Genomic DNA, 19,711 nt, shown 5'->3' with positions numbered 1-19,711 from the left:
CACACACACACACACACACACACACACACACACACACACACACACACTCACACTCACACTCGCACACGCACACGCACACGCACACTCACACGCACACTCACACTCACACTCACACTCACACTCACACTCACACTCACACTCACACACACTCACACACACACACACACACACACACACACACACACACACACTCACACTCACACTCGCACACGCACACGCACACGCACACGCACACGCACACTCACACACACACTCACACTCACACTCACACTCACACTCACACACACACACACACACACACACAGCTTCTCCAGGACTTCAGTGTGTTCTTCATACGCTCAGGTCAGTGAAGATCACCATGTCAGCTGCTGCATTTACACCTGCCTGAAAACACATGTGTTCTGTCCCTTTATCATCACACTTACTGTAAAAGCACAATATGTTCGGTGTCTGTCAATATTGATTTATAAAATCATATCTACTAACAGTCCAATTGATTTCTGTCTGTTGCTGTGCTAAAAACCTTTTGATTGAAATGTTTTGTTTCTCAGGGTTTATGGGGTTTGTGAGTTGCTGCAAAGCTAATAATTCAATCATAAAAATAATAAAAATTGATCATTGTCTAATAAAAATAAAACATTCACCACCTGCATGTCATGTGAGCATTAACATCAGAGAGCCGTGAATTTGTTAAATGACTGAAAAACTGAATCTCAGGGGAAGATTAAGTGAATATTTGAGGATGACAAGATGTTTGGTAATCCCTGATGCTGACAAATATGATTTATACATATAAAGTTATGATTTTTTATTTTTGTTCAAACATTCTGATCTAAAGGCGTCGGCTGAACATCAAGTCTGACATGTTCCTCTTTCTTCACATGTGTTTAAAGCATCCCATAATGCACCTGATTAAATGTTGACTGCCCAGGGGCTTTCAAATGATTTCATTTACCTAAATATGATCATTCCTTCGTTAATGATATAGACGGCCTTATACTTTTATGTATACAGATACATTTTACTGCGTAAGAAAATTGTGACTAAAACTTTTTCTTTTCTTTGTGAGATATAAAGATACATATATATACACACTCTGGAGAATATTTTATTTGTATTAGTGTAACGTATTTATTTATGCAAAATCTTTTTTGACTCAATATTAAAAATAACGGTATGTTTCAGTTTTGCTTGTTTTGATATTTTCCAGACATCCAGTTGTGTTATTCTAATGTGTATGATTAAAATAACAAGAATGAGCAGCTGTATACACAGTAGGTTCGTGATATATTATGTATTAAATGTATTAAATTAAGTGTAAGGTTTCATTTCCAGGGGAATAAATCTGGCTGTGTGTTCATCAAGTCATGTCAAGTCAAATCTGTTTTATTGTCAGTTCTTCCACATGTACAGTACATACATACAGAGAATTTAAATTGCGTTACTCTAAGACCCTTGGTGCATACAGATAACACTAACAGTAGAACATTAAATACAGATAAAATATAAAGTACAACTATACAAATATACAAATAGGTCATGTAAAAAGAAAGGGGTCCATGGAGGGGGTGGGGCAGACTTGATGTGGTGCATGACTAGCCATCCTGAATAAAGCCGTTCTGTTCATCTGCATCAGTGATGAGGGCCGTGACACAGCAGCAAAGGTCTGCTTCTGATGCCCAGAAGCGCGAATGCAAGCCATGTCTACATGTACTGGGGCATGTTCCTGTGAAAGAGCGCCATGTTCTGACCTGAGCGTTCGTGTGCATGTTCCCAGAACACGTTCACCACTCAGCAATCAGCATCATAAGAGTAATGCTCTATACCTCAAACACGATGAAGCGTTTCTCCAGGTGACTCCTCACAGTGTCCGTGAACCAGTCCAGTATCGTGTAACAGGGTTAAAATAAAATTCTGAATAAAATACTGAGTGAGTGAAGTGACATACAGCCAAGTATGGTGACCCATACTCAGAATTTGTGCTCTGCATTTAACCCATCCAAAGTGCACACACACACTGTGAACACACACCCGGAGCAATGGGCAGCCATTTATGAACCCACAAAGAGTCAAACTCTCTAACCATTAGGCCACAACTTGTATATTAATGTACAGAAAAAATAAGCAAAAAACAGTCAACCCGACGAGAACAAAATAAATCATGTTGATGGAGAAACAGGAAAGGAGGAGAGAAGTGAGGAGGTGGGGAAGGAGGAGGAGAGGAGTGAGGAAGGAGGAGGAGAAGAGTGAGGAGGACAGGAAGGAAAAGGTGAAGAGGAGATGTGTGAGAAAGGAGGAGGAGAGGAATGATGAAGGAGGAGGAAAAGAGTGAGGAGGAGAGGAAGTAGGAGGAGAGGTGTGAGAAAGGAGGGGGAGAGGATTGAGGATGTGAGGATGGAGGAGAGGAATGAGGAGGAGAGGAAGGAGGAGGTGAGGTGGATAGGAGTGAGGAGTTGAGGAAGGAGGAGGAGAGGATTAAGGAGGTGAGGAAGGAGGAGGAGAGGAGTGGGGATGTGAGGAAGAAGGAGGTGATGTGGTGAGGAAGGAGGAGAGTAGTGAGTAAAGGAGGAAGGAGGGGTTGAGGAGAGGAGTGAGGAGGGGAGAAGGTGAGAAAGGAGGTTAAGAGGAGAGGAGGAGGTGATGAAGGAGGAGTGAGGAGAAGAGGAGGTGAGGAAGGAGGTGAGAAAGGAGGAGGTGAGGAGAGGAGAGAGGAGGTGAGGACGAGAGGAAGGAGGAGGTGAGGATGGAGGAGGTTAGGAGGAGAGGAAGGAGTAGCTATAAGTTAGTACACTGGAGTTTATTTGTGAAATGTTTCTGGTCTAAAAACCTGGTGCGTATTAATTATCATTCACATCTGCAACAATAATTTTAAGTTATTTTTGACAAATAAATTTCTAATTTCAACAGGGCTTCTTGTTTTCATAATTTTTATTATTGTTAATTGTTTTATTATTAATTTACACAAATTATTTTGAAATGTTTGATCCATACAGGATTATTATTTTTTGAATACTCACATACTGTATAACATCTTTGCAAAGAAAATTCTGTCTTTGTTTGTTACTTTGCTTCATGTCAAGATGTTGTCCTTTAATTTCACTACTGGCCCAATAGTGAATTTTACATTGATTGTACTGTTCAGTATAATATTTAGTCTATTACCAGACCTCACTACTTAATCTGTGAAAGAACCATTAATTTGGTTACTTGGGTCATAACATAACAAGGGATAAAAATACAGGCACAAATGCAGGGATTATTATATCTTATTTTGTGTTAGCACACTTAGAGCCTTGTTTTTTGCTCACAAATAACATCTTTCTCAGCATATCTTATTTTTCATTGCCCTTGTGAAATGGATGAATTTAAATGGCAAAACGGACTTTTGAGCTATTCTCTAGTGACTCGAACTGTCTGTCAGATCGGCTAACTGTGGTGAACAGTTCTATATCAAAATCCCACTTATTTTATCTAACAGAAATAAAAGTAATTGTAAAAGTAATTAAATCAGTTAGGTGTATTAGCACTAAAATAAACAAAATAAACCAAACATTGATTCATAAAAAAAACTTTAATGCAATATCTATTTTAACCAGTAAAATAGTTAAAAACAAACATTATTACATACTAGAATAAGGAAAATCTTCAAGAATCATAGATCACATGGATTTAATAGACTCCATGTTGAAATGTTGTTGACACAAGCTTCGTAAAGGGCAACAAATGTAACAGCTCAGCACAAATATACATGACTTGGTTAGCAAAATGTGATACTGATCAGGTTTTTTAAAAAGCGGAATCAGTGCCTCTTTAATACTTCAGTAAAATATTTTTGAGATAGTTCAGCTAAACAACAATAGTAATACTAGCACAGGAGAGAGAAGTCAGAGTTTGATGCTGTGAGACAGGATTTGCTGGTAAATGAAGGGGGTCAGTGAGATGTACGTCCTCTCACGCTCACACAGGAAGTACAGCGAATCAGTCGTCATGCTGGGATTGAATCCGGCCTCCACCAACTTCAGCTTCAGCTGTTTAAATGTGGCGGTGACGTCCATTGTGCTCTGGAGAGAAACAACACATCATGTGTGTGCAGGAGACTAGTGCTAACTGGTTTATCATCAATTTTACCTGAATGCGTATAAAACGAGGTCGAGCGTAAACAGGCAGGAACCTGCAGACGTGGTCAAATGTTTTTTTGCACTCAAACTCCATTCCGTCCATCAATTTTACTGCAGCCATTCCTATCCGTCCCTCGTGACCTTCACAAACATATAAAGGAATGTCAGTGATGTCACACGTGAGGAAAGACATTCAGAGTAAACGTTGCTATAGCAAACCTGGAACTCGAACTCCGTAGACGTTTGCCTCTTCTACAAAGTCAAGCAAGCTGATGATGTCAGAGACTTCAGTGGTGGCCACATTCTCTCCCTTCCATCTGCACAGATTCACATTCACTTCAGCCTCCACCAATCACCTCGCAGATTCACTCCAGCCTCCACCAATCACCTCGCAGATTCACTTCAGCCTCCACCAATCACCTCACAGATTCACTTCAGCCTCCACCAATCACCTCGCAGATTCACTCCAGCCTCCACCAATCACCTCGCAGATTCACTTCAGCCTCCACCAATCACCTCGCAGATTCACTCCAGCCTCCACCAATCACCTCGCAGATTCACTTCAGCCTCCACCAATCACCTCGCAGATTCACTTAATCTGATCTCTGACAGCATGATGTTAAGGAAATACCTGAATGTGTCTCCCACTCGATCCTGGAAGTAGATGAAGTTGTCATGATCGATCTTTAGCAGATCACCGCTGTTGAAATAGACATCACCGTGCTTTAAAACATGACGCAGCCTCTTCTTTTCTGTTTGCTGCTCATTTTGTGCATAACCAACAAAAGGAGCAATTTCTGTAATCTTGGACACCAGCAGCCCGGTCTGCCCTGGAGAAACACATCAGGACACACAGACACACACACACACACACAGACACACACACACACACACACACACACAGAAGCTAATTCAGTGTTAAAGAGACTTTAAGGGACAATTTAAGAACATGATCAGATTAAAGAAACATCCAGATCAAAGGTTTAAACTGATTTGTCAAATGTCAAAAAAGTTAAATATTAAAATCATATTTGTCTAGTTTAATCAGCAACAACTAGTGAAGCTGACGTATCTAAAAATAATCTGATGTTTCCTTTTAATATGATGTGAGGACTTTGGGTCTTCAGAGGGATGGTTTGAAGAGCTCAGTCTGTCAGTACCAATAAAGTCTAGGTGGTTTGTAACATGAAGTGCTCTTCTTTATATGGGACTCTACAGAGGGTCGAGTGTGTTTCATGTTTATGTGTGACCTCTGACCTTTAGGCACCTGGACACACAGACCTCTGGAGTTTCTCACCGGCTCGTCATGCTCTGTGTCGTACTGAATGAGAGTATAGGGAAACAGTTTCTGTGCAACAAGAGAAAAACACACTGACAATCAGAGCTTTCAGCGGAAGGACAGAGAGTCACGTGGTTCCAGTCGTACAGCCTTACCTTGTGCAGAAAGCTGACCCGTCCAACAGCGCCGATCTTTCCAGCGTAGTTCACGAAACCCACATTTCCCTCTGTGGAGGCGTAAAACTCCCGGACTTGAATGTGACCGAAGCGCTTGAGGAATTCCCTCCATACGTCTGAGCGGAGCCCGTTCCCGACGGCCAAACGCACGGCGTGCTCCTTATCGCTCGCTCTCTAGAAAACACCAGTGAATCACTAACAACACTAGAGCTAACATCTGTGTGTTACTGAGAACCGCTCAGATCAATAACAATTTATAGATGATGTGATTCCTGCACTCGGATGAGTGGAAACACTTGTGCGGGAATTTACAGTTCAGTGCACAGCGAAACTTGGAATAAAACGTGATCTCCTCGTGTCGTGATGCATTCAGGAGATCACTTTCACTGCAGTATTCCAAGTAAAGGCCAGCAGCTATTCCGAGATTAACGGACGCTCTGATTGGCTGATGGCTCAGTCATATGAGCGCATGTGGTTTTCAGGATCCGGTTTCAATGACCAAAGTAAGAATATTTACAATTTACCTGCGAAACCTCAATGGTCAGGAAATAAAACACCCAAACCTGACATCTGATCGCAAACAAGTGTGTGACTCTCCTGAGAAGAGAGAGCGACACGCCGGCTCCTCCTGCTAGGAAGAGTTAGAGCTATTTAAACCAACCAGCTGTGCTGGGATCAGTTTTCAGAGAGTAACAGCTGTATGACACACACACACACACACACACACACACGGCCTCAGTGACCACGCTGAGCTGCCAGCTCTCTAAATCTGCTCAGTGTTTCACAGTCAGCTGACATAAACACTGTAATCTAATGGACTCTTACGATACACGGATGTAAACCAACACTCACTATCACACACTGAAGCTGGAACTGTATTTGTCAGGTGTGTGTTGATGATCTGTACCTGCGGTGTGTTACACAGATAACGCAGAACCTCGCCGATGTACTGAATCACAGTCACATTATGAGCCCGACACTCGTCCCAGAACTGAGACGCAGAGAACTTCCGCCGCAAAATTATAGTAGAACCTGAGAATGAGAGAAACTGGGATTATTCTGATCCAGAACAGGACTGTGGTGTGAACAGCAATAAGAGAATATGACATGAAGATCTGTGTGTGTGCTTGAGTGTGAGAGTGACTCGACCTTTAACCCGGTTAAAGAGGAACATTCCTGTGAATTTCTGCTGCTTTACAGTCAAACACAAAGAGCTCTTTCACAGGAGAGAGAGGAAATTATGCTCTGAGCTCCTGATCACAGTTATGAAGCACTTACTCACACACACACACACACACACACACACACACACACACACACACACACACTCTTTCACACACCCACTCACTCTCTCTCACACACACACACACACTCTCTCTCTCACACACACACCTGTCTCTATGGAGCCCATGAAGCCCACGAGGAAGCCTGCAGTGTGATATAAAGGAAGAGTGACGTAAATCACATCAGAATCTGTTACACCGTTTGACGCCAGCACAGCGAGAGCAGCGAGGAGACGTGTTTGAGTGATCACTGCTGCTTTAGGAAGACCTGAAACACACACACACACACACACCAGTTACTGCCAGACAGAGGATTATTAACCCCTTCACACTCCTTTATTTTCCAGTCACTGCTTACAGATTCTGCTTCCACTACAAATCAGATGATGAAAACACATCAAATACTTCTGATTCATCCTCCAGTTTGAAAACAAGCAAATGTTCTCTGTGTTTCTCTGTAGCAGCAGCATTACTGTCTCTTAAACTTAAACCATGGAGAAGACATTGTTTGTTAATTGAAATAAAATTGAAAAAACTAAAACTCTTTTTATTTCAGCTAGTTACCTCAAAAATATTTCTCAATTTAATTTAGTTGAACTTGTACTGAAATAGCTGAAACTGAAGTAAAAGTGAATAAAAACTATATAGACCCTTGAACTGACATTAAAATGAAAATATGATGGAAGCGGAAGAACACCTGTGGTTCCAGACGTGTAGATGTAGACGGCCGGAGATGTGAAGGACACGTCTGCTCTGAGCGTCTGAGGAACATCAGCGTCTGAGGATTCCTGCGCCGCTCGGATCAAACTCTTCATTGATGATGATCGGAGCTCTTCAGCCGTGATGAAGATCGTGGTCAGTCCCTCCTGCACGAGGTCTTCATACACCTCCTCCACGGCTCCCTGCAGCTCTGAGATGAGCACAACCCCACCATCACACACACACACACACACACACACACACACACACACACACACACACACACACACATCACAACACACCAATACAGCTATCCTTATCATTTAATAACAATAACTCTAGTAACTATTTGAGCAGTATCTTGGTTCTGTGGAATCTTCCATGTATGGGTTAGGGTATATGGGAACTCCTATTGCTCTTAACCCTTTTGTGTCGGTTTCAGAAAGTTACACAGAGATCCTTTTTTTGCTGCTTTCACTAGCACAGATGGTTTCACCAGCAGCAGACTCGATCATAACGATCAAAATGAATTCATTCTCAGGACTGTAATAACCCTTTAAATGCCTGTTTGTTTACATAATGCCATTGCAGGTACAAAAATCTATTATTTTCCATATACTAAATGCTAAGCATATTTTATTTATTCATTTATTTATTTGATTATTACAGTCTTGGATAGAGTTGTAGTCTTTATTTCTCAGCATGAGCAGAAAACAGGGGAAAGTGAGGGTTAGCTTCATTAGCTATAGTCTGAGATAGTGCTGTCATCAGGTGGAAAATAGTTCACAATTTTCAAAATAGCAAAAATCTGAATACTTGTTAACAGAATGAAAGCCTTTTAACGAAGAATGCATGATTTATGCTTAAAAGGCACTATATGATTAAATATTACTGCTTTACTGGGAATCATTTTTGTCATTAAGGTCCTGGGTTTGAATACTTTTTGCACCTAGTGTAAAATGAGAGTAGAATATTAACAAACCTAATAAATTTTTAAATTTTTACTTAATTTAGGTTGTTTGCATTAATAGTCCAAAATGATTAAAACATTCTTAAGAACACACAGAAGAGTAAACCTCAAATCTAAGTAAGTCTGAACTATTGATAGCTACACTGAGCCCAGCTCTCTTCTTAGTTTATGGAGGCTGTTTGTTTATTTGTTTGTTTGTTTGTTTCTCACCTTCGGACGCGATCAGGACGGTGGCGCCTCGGCAGCAGCGCGCGCACGCGATCAGGCTCCGCGCGCGGATGCTGCTGTTGAGGAGTGCGCATGCGCAGCCGAGCTTGGCCAGCGCGAGCCAGCAGAAGATGAACGCAGGCTCGTTCTGCATGAACAGAACCACCGTGTCCCCCGGACGTAGAACCGACGCGACCCGTAACGCGTTTGCTATTCGGTTGCTCTCTCGGTCTGCGTCTTTAAACGAGTACCGTTTATTCTCGAAAACGATAAACGCCTTGTTCGGGCGCGTTTCGACTTGCTCCAAAAACCGGTCCAAAGCCAAAAACAGGGGTCGCCTTCTTCTGCGGGACACGAACTTGAGTAAAATGCGCAACAGGTCTGTGTGATATACAAGATCTGTCCAGAAATACGGGAAAAACACCGTGAGAACAAGAGGACCGATGATCAGCAGCAGCGACAGAAACAACATCTTTCACTCGATGATGCGCGACTTTAACAAACCGAACAAGATCAGATCAGAGCTCGAGCTGAAGAGTGCAGCAGCTCCACGCTCTTTGTTTCTGTTCTGCTGAAGGCGGAGCGAGACGGACGCGATTATGAGCGCAAATCTGTTCGGTTCTGGTCTTCAACATGCACCAAAAAAACGAAAACAGCTGCTGGCTTACAATAATCGTGACGTTTTGTTATTGTTTACATTATAAGTCGTTGCATTTTATTAAAATATGTTTTCAATATGTCTCGAATTTCACACTCTGACGGTGCGATATTGAATATGTAAGCATCAGTGTTTATAGTTTCTGTTACAAGGTTGTTCTGTTCAAGTTGTTCTGAGGTTTTGGATATGCTAAGGAATTCGGATACATCAGGAAGAAACTTAAAAAGCAGTCTTTTGTGGTAGAAGTGATGGTTCTTCGATACTTGTAACAAGAACTAGAATTTACAATTTTGTCTATATGAAGTTTACACAGAACTAAATAATGATCTGAGATATCATCACTTGGCTGAATAATTTCAACACTATCAACATCAATTCCATGTGACAGTATTAAATCTAGAGTATGATTTCGACAATGAGTAGGTCCTGAAACATGTTGTCTAACACCAATAGAGTTCAGAATGTCTATAAATGCTGATCCCAATGCATCTTTTTCATTATCAACATGGATATTAAAATCACCAACTATTAAAACTTTATCTGCAGCCAGAACTAACTCGGATGTAAAATCACCAAACTCTTTAATAAAGTCTGTATGGTGCCCTGGTGGCCTGTATACAGTAGCCAGTACAAACATAACAGGGGATTTATCATTAACATTGGTTTCTCTGGATAATGTTATATGAAGCACCATTACTTCAAACGAGTTATACTTGAAGCCTGCCCTCTGAGAAATCCTGTAAACGTTGTTATAAATTGAAGCAACACCTCCCCCTTTGCCTTTTAGACGTGGCTCATGTTTATAACAGTAATTTTGGGGGGTGGACTCATTTAAAATAATGTAATCATCAGGTTTTAGCCAGGTTTCTGTCAAACAGAGCACATCTATATTATGATCAGTTATCATATTATTTACAAAAAGTGTTTTCATAGAAAGGGATCTGATATTCAATAAGCCAAGCTTTATCATTTGTTTATCCATATTGCATCTGTTTTTTATTTGTTGAACCTCAATTAAGGTTTTCTTCTGGAATTGGTGTGTTGTTACTGATTCATCTCAAGAACAGAATGATTAGTTCACTGATTCGTTTATTAGCTATTACACGGTATATTACACCAGACAGTGGCGACGGATGAGTGAGTCTTTGAACTGATTCATTAAAAAGCAACAAGGCTCATGTTTTGCAGTTTGTCTACAAATGTAGTAAAATGAAATGACAGACTAGTTTAGTGAAGGACTGTTCTGTTCATCAAAACTGACCGATGATGTGCTGCTTCTCACTGTGTGCTTGAATGATCACGCTATAGTTAGTTAATCAGGACAAAACACAGAATCCAGTGCAGATTACAAGCTGTTGAGTTGTGTTAGTCTGTTGGAGGAACTCTTATCAATGCTGGACTTACTCGGAGCACAGTGACAGTCGATCAGTTGAGAGCCTTTAACTCTGTAAAAGTCAGTCTTCTGAAACTGATATTTAGTGTGCATGATGTCAAATATAGTTAATGACCACTGTATGGCTGTTTGTTTTCACATAAACATTGACAGGATTTGGCTTTATATAAGCAGTTTGATCCAGTGCCAGAACTGTGGTGGATTCACAGAGCTGTTGCATCATTTCGAGAGCGTGTCAAGACAAGCGTCGCTATCAGTTCTTCGAGGGACTCCTGATAGCAGCTGTTTTACTCCGGCTGAAAAATAAAACTCAATGACCTCTTGCTATCGAAATACATGCCGAGTTTCATTCAGCCAATAATTGTGACATCCCGCTCCCACACGCTCACAGCAGATGTATGAGTGGAAAGACATGTTTACAGAGGCCTGTTTCCCAGCATGCACTGCGGTAGACAGTCCTGCGGGCCAGCTGTGTGTTTGAGGTGCTAGAATGGGACAGATTTGAACTTCTCAAGGTTACAGTGATAGAGAGGGGGAGGAGCCACGCACCGATAGCATTCTGCATGTGGTTTAGAAAATAGGTGACTTAGATCTCGAGTTCTCAAACACGGTTTATAGCTGTACATTCAGCTTTATTCTCTGACTGGAAACACTACTTTACACACACTGTACAAATGTCCAATATCTCAAGAACATGAATACTCATTCAGCTGAATTCACTGAGTGTCCTACTTCTTCAGTGTTTGCAGTTTGATGAGCGGCAGTCGTGCTCGGTGTGTAAATACAGCACTTCTGTACTCTGCCCTGACTAATATGTATATTTAGTAAGATTATTGATTTTACTGCACTGTCAGATGAGAACAAACTTTATCTGGACACTATTGTCTTCTGTAGAGACGGTTCTAGCTCAAATGGACTTGTTTCAACACTGAATTGATCTGAAAAATGACTCTTTCTTGTTTAGAGCTGCATTACAGCAGAATCCGCATTTCTCCCATATTTGATGAGGTTTGCATCACTTCTGTTATTTTTCTGTTTATTCATGTGAAGCTGCTTTGAAACATGCACTATAGACGTATAGTGACGACTAATTATTATACTGCTGTAACATACAGACATGCATTTATTTAATGAAGTTAGTGATTTCAGCTGTTTGCTCAGAATGGCCGTGTGGGACAGGGTGCTTTGATTAGCATATTCATTTAAAACTGTGGTCTGATGTGTTTGTATGTTACTTTTACAGCTGTTATATGTTCACTGATATAATGATTTGATCTTTCTCTGGAGGACTCATCCGTGTTGATCTCTTTGGAGTAACTGTGGACGTGGATTCCCTAATTACTCTAATGTAGGCCTTCTCTTTAGATGGAACAGTTATTAGTCAAAGAGCGTGTGAACTCTGGCCAAGGGCTGGAGGACTGAAGCTCATTCATGAGTCCAGGGTTCAGCTCAATACACACATCGACTCAATCAGACTCTTGAACTCTACTCCAGCGGTTTACATTCATTCATTTGTTGAGTGTCCCACTGCACATAACAAAAGACATATTTTAGAGATTGTTTTATTAACGGCATGCTTGTGTCTCAATGCTCTCATGCTTTTCAATCTAAAAGTACAATGCTCTGGTTTTCCTCTCGTACCATCAGTTTCAAGAAAATCCATTGATTGCATTGATCTTTTGTCTTGTTTTTCTCTCATTGATGACAAAATGTGTTATTTCAATATTATCTTGCAGTTTGTCTGCCACATCAGCTCTGTGTTTGTCCTGGTTTCTGACAGTCAAGTTTTACTAAGCTTTGTTTGGTGAAGCAGTAATGTTTTGCATATGATCACCACCACGATACCGTCCAGTTAGTTTATTTAAATCTTTAAATCTTACCATTTTATTTTGGTATTTTATTAGTTTAATTGAATAACGTAGTTTACTGTTGCTCATAACCTTCTTAACACTAATAACCTCTTCGAGTCTGTCTGGACCCCAAACTACTAACATTTCCCTCTTGGTCAGCATTTAGGATCACTTGTTCTAAATGATCATTTTACACAGATGACAAAGAGATGCACATTAAATATAAACCTGGTAATTGTTTTCTTTCTGAGCTCAAAACATGACACACACACACACACACACATATATTTGTATTTTTTATGTGCAGTTGCGATGTGCTCCTAGCTGAGGTCTCCAAAACAAATGCACACCAACAAAAACATTTCAACATGTGCAAAACTGGGCTCCAGGATCTGGAGTGAATCCTGCACTGGCTCGCGGTCGGGTTCAGGGTTCGACTGTGTGGCGTCTCAACCCTGGCCCTCGAGGTCCAGTTTAGATCCGAACAAGCTAAAGGTCTTCATGATGGCTAGAAAGTTCCTGGCAGGTGAGTTTGATCAAGGTTGGAGGTAAACTGCAGGAGAGTGGATCTCGAGAGCCAGGGATGAGAAGTTCTGCTGTAGATTCTTCATCATGTGATCTGCTTTATATTTATAGGACCTCAGATGATCCCAACTCTGAAACAACATACAGATCTACCAAATTTTACTATAAGTTTGATTGCATTCTATAATAATTGCTGTTTGATTACATCTTTAATTGATTTTCCGTACATTTCTGCTATATGTTCATTAACTGACAGTCACCTCTGATTAGCTAGCCTATATTGTACAAAAGTAATTTTCTGCTTTGCATCGATTTGTATCATATAAAGCGCTATACAAATGAACTTGAATTGAATATTGATATGCATTCTTTAATTATGCATATAGACACATTATTCTTTTACGTATTTTTACTTTTTTATCTTGTTATAGCTATCTGATAAATGCTTCTTATAGCCTACCTCGAGGGCGGTAGGGTCGTCGTGTAAAAGTGAATGTTGTTATTATCATTATTATTATTATTATTATTGCCCAGCAGCTGCCTACAGTAATTACAGTAGCGAATGTAATCGAGCGCGGTTGCGTCATTTTAATCCGCTTCAGACGCGGTAGTGATAAGAATGTGCTGCTGTCAGGGATCTTCTCCTCCTGCTGCAGTTTCTCTCATGTCACGTTGCTACAAGAATTTCTCTCGGCGACCCTTGCCATCTGCGCGCGCACTATAAAAGCGCGTCCCCGCGGCGCCTCTCCTACTTTCCCGGATCAGAACTGCTGCTGCATGCCTGAGAGCTCCAGTCCAGAACCAGAACCAGAACACCATGCTGCGAGTCCGATGCCTGAGAGGAGGGAGCCGTGGAGCAGAAGCTGCTCATCTGATCGGGGCTCTGGTGAGTCTCGCGCGTCTCAGAGTAAAGAGCCACATGTGCGCGAGCAGATCCTTATGGAATGCGTTTACAGACCACAGGGACCTCATACAGTTATGACAGCTGATTGATTTGATCATAAACATTGATTTGCAGTGTTAAACTCTTAACTGCATTCTCTTTTACAGGTGGAGTGAGATTATAAACAACATATTCGTCTTTTAATCTACTGTAAATCATGTTCTAAGATAATGTTGCATTGGCTCCGAGCTGGAGATCGTGTGTTGTGAGTGAGTGACAGCACAGCTGTAGCGATCACAGATCCTCACACTTTCATGAAGAGCGCGCTCGGGCTGTGGATCTGACTGTGCGCGTTATAATCTCGCGATCGAGCTCGAGCCCTTGCCCCTTCTCTTCTCTGCACGCGCTCATTCAGTCCTGAAGCAGTGCGCGAATCACAGCCTGACATCGCTTTTTCTCAGGGCGTAATGTAATCTGTTGAAATTCTGCGTGTAAAAAACATTACTTTTTTTAAATGTTTTGACAATGATTATACGAACTGTAAGCGTAAATAATATATATTTATAAAATGTAAATAAAACAGGTTATTTGAATATTTTTTTTCCCAAGAAAGTGCTATTTTAAACCTAAAATTTCACGTGTAATTTACTAGCAATTTCTGAGTGACAAGAATAGATTTCATTAAAGAACATGGAAAGAACTTTTGAACTTTTAATAATTCAGCTGATTTAGGCGTCCATAATTCCCACCTGCATTAATTGCATTGCTCTTTCTGGTTTCTTGTTCTGTGTCGCGCAGGTGGGTCGCGTGGCGTCGGGATGGGCGTCGCGCGCGTTCCGCAACACCTCGAGTTCCGCCGCCGCGCAGCTCCCGCTCACGGTGGACGAGCCGGTAACCGAGCACGCGCCCGAGGACTGCCCCGTGTGCGCGTTCAACGAGTGGGACCCGCTCGAGGAGGTGATTGTAGGGCGAGCCGAGAACGCCTGCGTCCCCCCGTTCACCGTGGAGGTCAAGGTACACAACCCTCATGTACCGAAACACCATCTTTTGTTGCTGATTCAACGGCAGGACATAAATATAGACAGAATACAGTTTAATGAACACAGTCAGTGTGTTAAGAACGAGTCTGACCAACTAGCAGTTAGTCTAGGGATCTGTCTTGAGTTTTTTTTTAAGGATTCAAATTACATCCGTCACTGACATAAGTTATGACAAACCCTAAAAAAGAGCTTCTCATTTAAAGAATCAGAAAATAAAACTGCAGTGTGCTTAAGATTAACAGCATTATCGTTCATTTGTGTGAGCACTAATATGATCAGATATGTGTGTGTGTGTGTGTGTGTGTGTGTGTGCAGGCCAACACGTATGAGAAATACTGGCCCTTCTACCAGCAGCACGGGGGACACACATTCCCGAAGGACCACGTGAAGAAAGCAGTCGCTGAAATCGAGGAAATGTGCAATATACTCCAGCATGAGGGAGTCACAGTGAGACGACCGGAACCCATCGACTGGTCAGTGGAGTATAAAACCCCGGACTTCACCTCCACCGGTGAGAGCTGACCGCACACACACACACTGACACACACACACACACTGACATACACACACACACACACTGACACACACACACTGACCGCACACACACACACTGACACACACACACACACACTCTCTCACACACACACACACACACACACACTGATATCAGCAGCTGTTTTCTGCTCAGGCATGTATGCAGCGATGCCGAGAGATATCCTGATCGTGGTGGGGAACGAGATCATCGAGGCCCCGATGGCCTGGAGAGCCCGGTTCTTCGAGTACCGTGCGTATCGGCCCCTCATCAAGGAGTACTTCAGACGAGGAGCCAAGTGGACCACTGCACCCAAACCCACCATGAGTGACCAGCTGTACGATCAGGTGTGAACAGACACGGGTGTAAACAGATGCATGCTACACCACTACTGCAGCACTCACAGTGTGTGTGTGTGTGTGTGTGTGTGTGTGTGTGTGTGTGTGTGCAGGAGTACCCCATCCGCACCGTGGAGGACAGACATAAGCTGGCTGCTCAGGGGAAGTTTGTCACCACTGAGTTCGAGCCGTGTTTCGACGCTGCAGACTTCATCAGAGCTGGCACTGATATCTTTGTACAGAGGAGTCAGGTGAGTACACATCCGCTCTCATTCCTCTCTAATGCTCCAGCTTGTGTTGAGAACTCTTCCAGCTCCTCACATTTTCACTGACAGGTTACAAACTACATGGGCATCGAGTGGATGAGACGTCACCTCGCCCCAACCTACAAGATCCACATACTCTCCTTCAAAGACCCAAACCCCATGCACATCGATGCCACCTTTAACATCATCGGCCCGGGGCTGGTGCTGTCCAATCCGGATCGGCCCTGCAGGCAGGTCAGTGCTGTGCTGCCCCCTAGTGTTGATCTGTAGCACTGCAGCGACACACACTCACCTGATGGTGACTCTCTCCTGCAGATCGAGATGTTTAAGAAGGCCGGCTGGACTGTGGTGACTCCTCCGACTCCTCTTATTCCAGACAGTGAGTACCTGAGTGCTGCGTCTCACTGTAGCGCATGAGGTCTGACGTGAGTTTGGTGGGATGCTCCTAAACTATTCAGTCAAAACACAACCTTAAATCCTATCAGAGCACCGAACTCTTTAAACACAAGCTTAACGTTGTTATTTTATATTGATACAGAGCTCAAAACTGAGTCAGTGTTCCTTGAGTCAAAAATGAACATCTCTGGAAGAAGTCAGAAAGAGCTTTATTGCCAAGTGTGTTTACACACAAGGACTTTTTCTTGGTGACAGAAGCTTCCAGTACACAGACACAGATCCCGAGCATCTAATATATTAAAATTGTAATCAGATGTTCCAACTACAACATGAAAATGAACAATTTGAATCAAAAGATATTTCAAATGAAATCTATGTGCATTGAATTGTCCAGAGTCATGTTGTATGTCACTCAGTCACTGCTCTGATAAATGCATATTTCATATTTCCCCAGACTTTGTAGAAGATGAATGTCCATCTGTTAAATATTTGGCTAGATGTGCATTTTTGTAATCTCAGATCATCCGTTGTGGATGTCATCCAAATGGCTCTCCATGAATGTCTTGATGCTGGACGAGAAGCGTGTGATGGTGGACGCTAACGAGATGACCATACAGAAGATGTTTGAGAATCTGGGTGAGAGCTGTTTTCGGCTCTTGTTGTGATGAGCTGATCTTCAGCTGTGATGTGACTCCTCATTCACCTGCTCTGTGTTTGCTCCTGCAGGTATTAACACCATTAAAGTCAGCATCCGTCACGCTAACTCTCTGGGAGGAGGCTTCCACTGCTGGACGACGGACGTGCGCCGCCGCGGGACGCTCCAGTCCTACTTCCTCTAGTCTGCCAGAGACTCGCAGTTCTTATTGAGCTCAGATTTCAGCATGGTTTGACAGCGCTGTGCATGTCAGGGCTTTTGCAAACGCCACAGATGAACGTGATGAATAGAAACCTCAGTGATCTCAATAACAACTGCATTTCTGGCCGGCTGTTTTAGGACTGACTCCAGCGAAGCAGGCAGAGCCCCCCCCCCCCCCACGCCACCACGACCACAGAAGAAGAGTTTCTACCTCCTATTTACCAAAATGAAAAGAAAAAAAACATACAAACAAACAAAAAAATAGCATATTTTGAATTGTAATGACTTCTTATATAATGCATTTTAATTCTATATCATTTTCTTTTTTACCCTACATGTGATGTGCCAAGTGTTAATTTGTAAACTCAGGTATTTTTATAGCCATATTTCAGCTATTTTGTAAGCATTTCATGAAAATGTAAATATCTGTATGCATTGTAGTGGCATATACTTTCCCTTCACAGAAGTGTTTTCTAGCATCTGCCTCTGATGTGGTTCAAGAGCAGGAGTCAGGACGCTGTGCGCTGCTTTACATGGACGTGTTCACGGACGCTTGGCTGATTGTTTTGCGTTGCGCTTGTGCTGTGATTCTCTCTTTATCAACACATGATTGTGTGTCAGGTCAAACCATTCAAATAAAGATACACTTGGAATTCAGCCTGACTTTAAGCTTTATGAACTTAAGAGCTACAGATCACCAGAGGAACAGCAGCTGTTACTCTACTACTACTCTACATATTCATAATCCTTCATAATCCATTATTTCAGCATGTTTTATATTAGTGACGAAGGCTGGTTGAAAAGTGTGCTGCAGTCATGTGTTATTGAGCTGCAAACTTGATTCATTTATGTGTGTGTGTGTGTGTGTGTGTTAATCATTGACTGATCTGAATATAACAGCAGATTCACTTCACCAAAACATAAGTAATAAACACCCATCAGAATAATACGGATCATATGTTTTTAACTGTAGCTGATGTTTCATTTGCACTCAAAAAGAAAAAGAAAAAACTGTATTGAGATGTTTAACACTTTTTTCTAAAATAATGGCACAGTGCTGAAGATGCATCTATGGCCCAGAGACACACACTTGAGCCGCAAGGGTTTTGTTTTCATCTATCATGCTGACCATATTTTTATTTTTAGGTAATGAAATGCAAATACAAGAAACGTTCTGCAAAGGTTAAAAAACTATAGATATAACTGAGTACAAATTTATCGCAGGGGTAAGAGGGTCATGTTTATTAACTAATTAATATTTTTAGACTTTGTACCAACCTAAAGCAATTCACTTATTTAAAAACAACAACAACAACAAAAACTTGTATGGCATTCTACTTCACAGGATAAGTTCTGTTCAGCTGTGATTTCCTCAGTTAACCCTTTCTGCCTGCGCGTCTGCGGCGCGTTGCGCTTTAAAGGTCCCTCCACACGCGAGCCCCGCCCCTCTGCGCGCAAGCGGCTTCTGGTTGGCTCGATGCAGCTCATTTGCATTGACGTCATTCGAGGCTGTAGGTCAATCCGTGCGCGTGCTTTTATTGGATCTGCTGCTGTCACATTCGCGCCGCTGCTGTTCTCAACGCGGGTTATTCTTCGTCAGGAAACTCGCGACGCGCAAACGCCTTTTCTTCTGTTATCTGGCGGCCGTCCGTGGGTTTTCTCCGTCCGTCACCGTGAAAGAGAGGCAGAATCGTAGGCCCTTGATTGACAGCTGCTGTTTAATACAGCTTTGGCGTTGACGCGCCGCTCCGGAGTTTCATCTAACGGCCCGTTTGATGTCATAAATGCCGGATCGCGCGTCCCGCGGCGCGTCCGGGACAGATTTCAGCCTGTTGATGGGGAGCGGAATAAACGCGCCGGTTGGTTCCCGATGACTGCGGCTGAGGGAAGAGACACAGAGGCCGCGCGGAGCGATCGGGTCGAAGGAGAATAAGCGCACGAGCAGATGGACGTGGACCGAACCGGAGCTTGAAATCCGCCAGAAAAGAGGCGAAGCTCGTGAGCGGACCGTGAGGATGAGGAGTAACGGGCGCGAGTGAAGCGCGGCGTCGGTCGGGGGGAGCAGAGCAACATGAGCAGAGTTTGTGTTTGATCGATAGACTCGATAGATCCGATCTCCTGATGATCTGAGAGAGAAACATTCCTATCCGCGCAGTGAATGATGGGCTGCGCCTCCAGCATCCACATCTCCGATCGGGTTAATCACAGCGAGGACTCGCAGAACTGCTCTCATCCGGGCCAC

General features: G+C 42.6%; 3 protein-coding genes across 4 annotated transcripts in view; 2 read left to right on the top strand and 1 right to left on the bottom strand.

The window, feature by feature from the left end:
• Positions 1–3,556: 3,556 nt before the first annotated feature.
• Positions 3,557–9,379, bottom strand: LOC113061328 (very long-chain acyl-CoA synthetase). Its single transcript, XM_026230353.1, has 10 exons — positions 8,736–9,379; positions 7,554–7,766; positions 6,966–7,124; positions 6,481–6,605; positions 5,553–5,747; positions 5,376–5,466; positions 4,750–4,948; positions 4,338–4,435; positions 4,129–4,259; positions 3,557–4,061 (listed from the first exon to the last, which is right to left on the bottom strand). Exons 1-10 carry the CDS (start codon positions 9,202–9,204, stop codon positions 3,885–3,887), a joined length of 1,857 nt encoding a protein of 618 aa, XP_026086138.1. The 5' UTR covers positions 9,205–9,379; the 3' UTR covers positions 3,557–3,884.
• A 4,518-nt stretch (positions 9,380–13,897) lies between these two features.
• LOC113061329 (glycine amidinotransferase, mitochondrial) lies at positions 13,898–17,664 on the top strand. Its single transcript, XM_026230354.1, has 9 exons — positions 13,898–14,044; positions 14,840–15,055; positions 15,397–15,592; positions 15,770–15,960; positions 16,065–16,202; positions 16,287–16,451; positions 16,533–16,596; positions 17,133–17,249; positions 17,340–17,664. The coding sequence occupies exons 1-9, from the start codon at positions 13,976–13,978 to the stop codon at positions 17,450–17,452; spliced, it is 1,269 nt and encodes a 422-aa protein (XP_026086139.1). The 5' UTR covers positions 13,898–13,975; the 3' UTR covers positions 17,453–17,664.
• A 1,158-nt stretch (positions 17,665–18,822) lies between these two features.
• The window catches only part of LOC113061327 (high affinity cAMP-specific and IBMX-insensitive 3',5'-cyclic phosphodiesterase 8A-like), a 16,924-nt gene continuing 16,035 nt past the window's right edge, over positions 18,823–19,711 (top strand). For both annotated transcript variants that reach the window (XM_026230352.1, XM_026230351.1), the window contains exon 1: positions 18,823–19,711. This exon is cut by the window's right edge and continues 12 nt beyond it. In XM_026230352.1, coding sequence (XP_026086137.1) covers positions 19,628–19,711 — 84 coding nt within the window. In that variant the 5' untranslated portion in view covers positions 18,823–19,627.

This window comes from Carassius auratus, chromosome 43 (assembly GCF_003368295.1).
Source record: "Carassius auratus strain Wakin chromosome 43, ASM336829v1, whole genome shotgun sequence".
In the NCBI taxonomy this organism is placed as follows: Eukaryota; Metazoa; Chordata; class Actinopteri; order Cypriniformes; family Cyprinidae; genus Carassius; species Carassius auratus.
Note: the sequence above shows the minus strand (reverse complement) of the source record. Positions and strands in the feature narration are given on the sequence as shown.

What these genes read in the sequence shown, in the direction of transcription:
- LOC113061329 (XM_026230354.1), top strand. Translation starts at nt 13,976, where the DNA reads ATGCTGCGAGTCCGATGCCTGAGAGGAGGGAGCCGTGGAGCAGAAGCT. An exon ending in CCCGGACTTCACCTCCACCG is followed by an intron (nt 15,593 to 15,769) that starts GTGAGAGCTGAC and finishes TTTTCTGCTCAG; the next exon opens with GCATGTATGCAGCGATGCCG. An exon ending in GTGACCAGCTGTACGATCAG is followed by an intron (nt 15,961 to 16,064) that starts GTGTGAACAGAC and finishes GTGTGTGTGCAG; the next exon opens with GAGTACCCCATCCGCACCGT.
- LOC113061328 (XM_026230353.1), bottom strand. Translation starts at nt 9,204, where the DNA reads ATGTTGTTTCTGTCGCTGCTGCTGATCATCGGTCCTCTTGTTCTCACG. An exon ending in CGTCCTGATCGCGTCCGAAG is followed by an intron (nt 7,767 to 8,735) that starts GTGAGAAACAAA and finishes TGCTCATCTCAG; the next exon opens with AGCTGCAGGGAGCCGTGGAG. An exon ending in CTCGTTTTATACGCATTCAG is followed by an intron (nt 4,062 to 4,128) that starts GTAAAATTGATG and finishes GTTTCTCTCCAG; the next exon opens with AGCACAATGGACGTCACCGC.